The sequence below is a fragment of the Hippocampus comes genome, unplaced genomic scaffold, assembly GCF_001891065.2.
Source record: "Hippocampus comes isolate QL1 unplaced genomic scaffold, H_comes_QL1_v1.1 scaffold185, whole genome shotgun sequence".
Taxonomy (NCBI): Eukaryota; Metazoa; Chordata; class Actinopteri; order Syngnathiformes; family Syngnathidae; genus Hippocampus; species Hippocampus comes.
This window is the reverse complement of record NW_017805931.1, coordinates 665,726-672,166: the sequence shown is the minus strand read 5'-3', so window position 1 is coordinate 672,166 and position 6,441 is coordinate 665,726. Positions and strand designations below refer to the sequence as shown.

Genomic DNA, 6,441 nt, shown 5'->3' with positions numbered 1-6,441 from the left:
GGGGGGGGGGGGGGGGGGGGGGGGGGGGGGTCACGTGACCCGTTAGACTACAAACCATTTCTTTTGGTAGCATGAGAATATTAATGAGACACAAAGCGCAGGGAGTGGAATAAAAAAAAAACAACAAAAAACTAAATACTATAGTTAGTATTAGTGGTTTGTGTCTAACCATACCATGCTAGCTAGTTCAGATTGCTGCCAGCTGATTTCCTGTGCGTGCACACACACACACACGCACACACACACATCATGCATGGAACGCACCTTCTTTTCCCAAAGTTTTAAGCGTGAGGACAGCGCCATGTTTGTGTGGCAATGGTGGGCGGGGTTTAAGGAGTGCGTGGTGGGGGGAGGAGGGGCAGGGTCAGAGTGACGGCAGCCTGGTGTGATGTCAGAGAGGGACACCTGACCTGACAAGTCGACACACACACACACACACACACACACACACACACACACACACACACACACACACACACGTGTACATCAACAGCATCCCACTCATGCTGCTCAGGTTTCAGTAAATAAAATGGTTTTGGCAGGACGTGTCGGAGTTGGAATCGGGTGAGGCAAGATGTCAGGGTGGGAGCACTTTTGATTCTGGACGAGCGCTCAAGTGTTTCACCAAGACCTAAATGGGATAAAGAATTCCTGCAAGGTGTTTTTCCGGTTCATTCACGGGACACTTAAATTGACGAAGGATGGTGTGAAATCTTTGGCCAGTCCCAACTTTCAATCTTGGAGTCAAATGGCATCAGTGGAAACACAAGTGACTCCAGTTTGTCTGGTCGAGAACAACGAAAGGCGGAAGTCGTCTGAAACCGCCTGATAGCATTTCCACCAGTGGAAGGAACTGCCTGAAAGCTCTTTTTTTGTTTGCTACCAGGCATTTGCCCATTTTGTACATTTCCTTCCAGAGCACTTCAGTTTGGTCATGATACAGAGCACAGGTGTCAAAGTCAAGGCCCGGGGGCCAGATCTGGCCCGCCACATCATTTTATGTGGCCCGCGAAAGCAAATCAAACATGTCAACTTCCATGATTGTTGCTTGCTAAAATCTGATATGTAATAAATAACATATTGTAAGCATTTTCTTGTGACCAAAGTCCTCATCACAGTCACTTCAACAATCGTTGAATAAAGCATTATTCTTGACTTCATATGGTTTGACAGTCATAATGGCCCTCCAAGGGAAACGGTGACTCCAATGTGGCCCTCAACAAAAATGAGTTTGACACCCCTGATGTAGTGGGAAGTGTCAATAAATACAAAAGCAAGAATTTGGCAACTAAAGCAGACTGTTCCATTTAGGCCACAGGCAAAGTCTTTGCTCCAAATGTGACGTTAGAGAACAGACACTTGGCTCCTCCCACTCCACAGAGAAATCACAACCAGAACCGGACAAATGCCTGACTTAAGGCCAGAGAAAAATCCAAATCTTGGCCTCGGACTGTCTGGCAGTAACATCTCAGGCCGCCATGAATCCCAACACAATAAAAGCTGCCAAAGCGAGAAGTGAAGTCAAAGTGAATCTGGAATTAAGTGAAGAAGGTTACCTATGAGGACGTCCACGAGGTTCGAGGAGGAGGACAGGACTTGAGGACTGGACTTTGCGATCCGGTCTGCTGCCTTGGAGTGTCCAAGTGGCGTGACTCTTGACAAGCGACATGTCCTATAAATAAAATCTGAGGGGGAAGGGCTGCCGAGAGCACTTTGGATGTGTGTGTGTGTGTGTGTGTGTGTGTGTGTGTGTGGGGGGGGGGCGCTTCTGCTACAAACGTGAATGTGTCAACAATACAAAAAGTAAGGTTCTTCAATGTTCTAGGACAGAAAAGTCATCATCTAGTTTGGACAAACATTCGATCACTGGAAGGTATTTCCTATTTTTGAGGGGTGACAAGCGGCGCGGTTGGGTCGGAGGTTCACTTTGAATGACAGCTGCAGCTGAACTGATCTGGAGGGGCGGCGGGAGTCTCACGAGAGGGCGGGGACATCTGAGGCGCCCTACTTCTCACATGCAAACATAAAAACAGGCATGTGATTGGTCATGAGAGATTACTTGATTGACAAAACGTTTCATAAATAAAAGATGAGATGCGAGGTGATGTCAGAACCTCACACAGAAGACATGAAACGAAACCGCTTGACAAATCAGGGCTTGTCGGACACATAAAAAGTATGACTCGAGACGACAGACTTGTTTGAGATCTGGACCTGGGACGTTCCTAATAAAAAGAGCAGAGGCGGCTTTTGTTTTGAAAGTCTTTATGTGCAAGATTGTTCACCACAAACATCTGAAAGAAAAAAAAAAAAATCACAATAAAATCCCCCAAATTTTCTCAGCTTTTTTTCCTACATGATATCTTTTAAATAAACCTAAAGCTTTCTTATACACATATATTTCTTTTTCTTTCATTTATTTAAGCTTGATTTTTTATTTTTTTTTGTCACTGTGCTCTTGTAGCATCCGAACAGCGTGAACAGGAAATAGCGGGTGGCAGCGGCGCCTGATTGGTCACAGTTTTGGTCCCCCCACCCCCTCCCCGGGCCGCCATCTTGTTGGCGCGACGGGACGTGCAAAGGATTCCTGCTGGCTCCGCCCCCCTCCATTTGGCACATTGAGTCGAGCACGTAGCGAGTTAGCACATGACGCTTAAAAAACAAAAATAAAAAAAGGTGCACGAACGCAAAATGAATACGCTCCAAAAAAAATTAAAAGACACCTTGAGGTGACGACATTTGACAAGCCCGCCCTCTCCCCCGCGCGCCCCACCACAAATAAAACAAGCTCGTGAACGCTTAACCACGCTGTCTCGTCGGGTTGCACTCGCCGTCGCTATGACTGATTTTTGAATCAAGTTAAAAACACTTCTCCTGGATTGTTTCACAACAACGTAAAATGTGCTACCATATTGTGGAGACTTCCCTAGTATGTTATACAGCCTTGTTTTCATTCTAAAACATTCATTTTTTGGAAAATTCTCAAATTATGTACTGGTATGTCTTTCTAGTACTTGTGTGATTTTATTTATTATTATTTTTAATCGTTCTAGAATGTTGCAAATCATTCTAGACTCGAATAGAAGTAGTTCATTTTGGAACATTTGACAACATACAATTTCATGGTTGGATTTTTTTTTTTTTTTTTTTTTTTACAATGCTCAAAAATGTGCGACAAGATTGCAGAACCTCGTAGAAGATTCACTGATAAGGACAAAAATGACGGAGAACATTGCAGGATTTATGTGGATGCAACAAGATTGTTATAAAACCGGATTTCTCGATCTAAAACATGAATTTGGAATAATTCTAGAACATAGTAAGGTCCTCTCGGATTTTATAGGTCCTTTTAAGATCATACGACAATAATGTCGAGCGTTTGTTTTGGAAGATTCCAGAAGATCAGAGCTCAGTCTAGAATGTCTGGACATTCTAAGAGTGTAATAGTATATTTTGGAACATTCTCTGACACTCGACATCATGCTGGAATGTCTTAGAATGAAGAAAATGCACGAACATTTTGCAGAGTCCTCTGGGCTGTTAGAAAGTGTTTTGGGATGTAAAATCTCACCAATATAGGTCATTGAAACGATTTCAGAACAGTCTAAAATGATCTCGTAGATCCTTCTCGAATGTCACTGAGCATGACATTTTAAAACATACAATTTGGAATGTTCTACGACATTGTAGCTTCTTGTAGAACGTTTCATCCTGACTTATTCATCTCGTACATTTTCGATCCGTGTAGATCGAACTCCCAATTTGTACAACATTCCTTCCAAATCTTTGTGGAGTCCGATTGAGGATGTTTTGGAACATTCTAGAACGTTTGACATCACACTAGGATGTCGCCGTACACGTTTTTTGGATCATTCTACCACACCGTACATCCCGGAATGTTTTAGAACACAGTCTGAGCTACAATATTGTAGAACATTCGCGAATGTTGCAGAACGTCCTTTTTGATTCAAATGATCAGAGCTGATCACCGAGTCTATCATGTAGCGAGTTAGCACATGACGCTCTGAGCTGATCATTCGAGTCAGGTGTGTTGGAGGAGGGAGACGTCGAAAAGGCGCTGGCTAGGAGCTCTCGAGGCTCGGAATTTGGACACCCTGCTCTGCAATAATCGCAGAAACTTGTAGATCCGCTAACTTACACTGCGACCCTCCATTAACGTTGCTGAGCCCTCTCAATCCTTCAGGAGTGTTTTATAAGAGGCTAGAGGAATCGAGATCATTTTAGACTGCTAGTTCATTCTCGAGGGCGCTCAAACATTGCAGACCCATACAGAAGGTTCATTATGGAACACTGGAATGCTCTATTACCTTGCAAAACCTCCAAGATCCCTCTATAATGTTGTGAAACATTCTAGCACATTCATTGGAGCACGTTTGAGAACATGGCAAGACATTGTAGAGAATCCGACGCTCCTCTCTGGAACTCTGCCATCACTGTGGGGACCAACAAACTCCTGGTTGTTTTTTTTTTTTTTTTTTGCATTAGCTAGGATGCTAACGTGGCTAGCTCTGACCGCCACCAAGATAGGCTCCGCCTCATTCCAGAGCTCACTTCCTGTTTCCCATGGAAGGGTCCAAAAGGCCAAGCTGACCTCCCCCCCCCGTTCCCTCACAGTGACTCAGTCCAAATGAGGCGCACGGGGTTGCTACGGTGACTGAGGCCTACTTTGTGTCTCAGCCCTGTCTTTTCTTCCCTCTCCCCGTACAGATGTTGATGCAAACACTGAACACATATACATATATATACATATATATACATATAGATATATATATGTATGTATATACACAACCCCCCCCCACCCCCACATGCAGCCCACTACCACCACCACCATCCCCACCACCACTACCACCACAGTGTTTGCAGTTATTGTATCAACAGGCTGCAGTGAAATCTCTTTCCCGGTTGGCTGAGCGGCAGCCAATCAGAGGTGAGTCCATTGACTTCCTGCTTCTTGCAGGGGAATGTTTGACCCGCCCCCTTGAGTAATCGTGCGCATTGGCACTTGATGCACTTGGAATACATGGAGTAAGGAGGGGCAAGGGGGCAGAGGGTGTGCGCAGCGATAAGAAGCTCCTCCTCGACACTGCAGGCTGTCCCGCTAAGGGTGGGGTGGGGTTTCATGCAAAGTTCTTCACATGCTGCTTCCGCATCCACGACTGGCGAGGTCCAGGCGGTGTGAAAAATGAGGATTGGTCGTGACGTGTGTACGCGTGTGTGGGTGTATGTATGCGTTTGTCCGTGCGCGCACACACACATGTGCACTCACAGGCCGTTGCTGTTGCGGTGCGTCAGGGGGGGCTTGGAGAGCTCCACCACGCCGCCGGTGCGACTCTTGCCGATGACCTTGGGTGCGCGCCGCAGTAACTTCTGAGCTTCGCTGAACGCCTCTGTCAGCTCCTTCTTCCACTGCACCTACTCGGGGTCGCTCTGCAGACATGTGTGTGTGTGAGTACAAATTTGCATGTCTGTGCATACAAGTGTTTGTGTGCATTCGTGTCTATGCACGTGGATTTGAGTGTGTGCATGCGTGTGTGTGCTCCATTGGCATGTGACGACGCGTGTGTTACCTCGCACTGCAGCACAAACTGCTTCCCTCCTTTGATGCGCAGCAGAATGCACTTCTTGTCTTTAATCTGCGTTTCCTCCACCGAGACGATTTGCTCCATCGTCAGAAGGTTTTGCTGAGACGGCAAAAGTCACACGATCAGTCACGTGTTCGCAAGTCACCTCGCGCAAAGCGTCACGGGGGAAAAACGGGAGGCGCAGACGTGAGGCGGGCGACGGCAAGCCTAGCGACATGCTAACATTTCAGCCGCTTGACTGCAGCAGAAAGCTCCAGATGACGTCGCCGCACGCATACCTGTGACATCACACGGACCGCCGTTCAGGACTCGGGGACCCGTTTGAGCTTGGTTACTTGCGACTAGACACCTGGACCTGATAACTTGACACTACGGTCCTAGACCACAGACCTGGGACTTCAGTGTCACTGAAGATTTGGGGCAAGGCACCTTGACCTGAGGACTCGGGATAGGAGACTTGGGTCTCATTGAAGATTTGGGAGCACATGGCTAACACTATAGTGTTGGGTCATAGGACTTCAGAACTTGGGTCTCACTGTAGATCTCGACCCACGCTGGACACCTGGACCTGATGACTTAACACTACAGTCTTGGGACGAGCAGATCAGCCCTGTTATCCCATGAGATGCGAGAAGTCAAACTCTGACTTTGAGGAGCTCAAAGGTGACACAACAGGCAGCTGTTTATCTAGCAGCAGCAGGGGGAGGAGAGGCAGGAGGCGGAGCCTACAACATAGCCGCCACTCACCGAGTCTTTGAGCTGCGTCAAATGTTTCGCCAACCATGTTTCCTTTGCGTGTTTAACACACACACACACACACGCACACACACACACACAC

At 46.8% G+C, this 6,441-nt stretch overlaps 2 protein-coding genes across 10 annotated transcripts in view; both read right to left on the bottom strand.

Annotated features, from left to right (window-relative positions):
* Positions 1 to 1,650, bottom strand: part of myo18b (myosin XVIIIB) — a 16,463-nt gene extending 14,813 nt beyond the window's left edge. For 7 of the 8 annotated variants that reach the window (XM_019890092.1, XM_019890097.1, XM_019890096.1 and 4 more), the window contains exons 1-2: positions 1,557 to 1,650; positions 244 to 405 (exon numbers count right to left, since the gene is read on the bottom strand). In XM_019890092.1, the coding sequence (XP_019745651.1) occupies positions 244 to 303 (60 nt within the window). In that variant the 5' untranslated portion in view covers positions 304 to 405; positions 1,557 to 1,650. Of the gene's footprint in view, positions 1 to 206; positions 211 to 243; positions 406 to 1,556 lie in introns of all 8 variants that reach the window. The other variant, XM_019890093.1, reaches the window with a different exon arrangement.
* A 3,460-nt stretch (positions 1,651 to 5,110) lies between these two features.
* The window catches only part of grk3 (G protein-coupled receptor kinase 3), an 87,317-nt gene continuing 85,986 nt past the window's right edge, over positions 5,111 to 6,441 (bottom strand). Inside the window, exons 20-22 of one of the 2 annotated variants that reach the window (XM_019890196.1) lie at positions 6,351 to 6,392; positions 5,589 to 5,702; positions 5,111 to 5,448 (exon numbers count right to left, since the gene is read on the bottom strand). In XM_019890196.1, the coding sequence (XP_019745755.1) occupies positions 5,434 to 5,448; positions 5,589 to 5,702; positions 6,351 to 6,392 (171 nt within the window). In that variant the 3' untranslated portion in view covers positions 5,111 to 5,433. Of the gene's footprint in view, positions 5,449 to 5,588; positions 5,703 to 5,881; positions 6,260 to 6,350; positions 6,393 to 6,441 lie in introns of those variants that run through there. The other variant, XR_002170606.1, reaches the window with a different exon arrangement.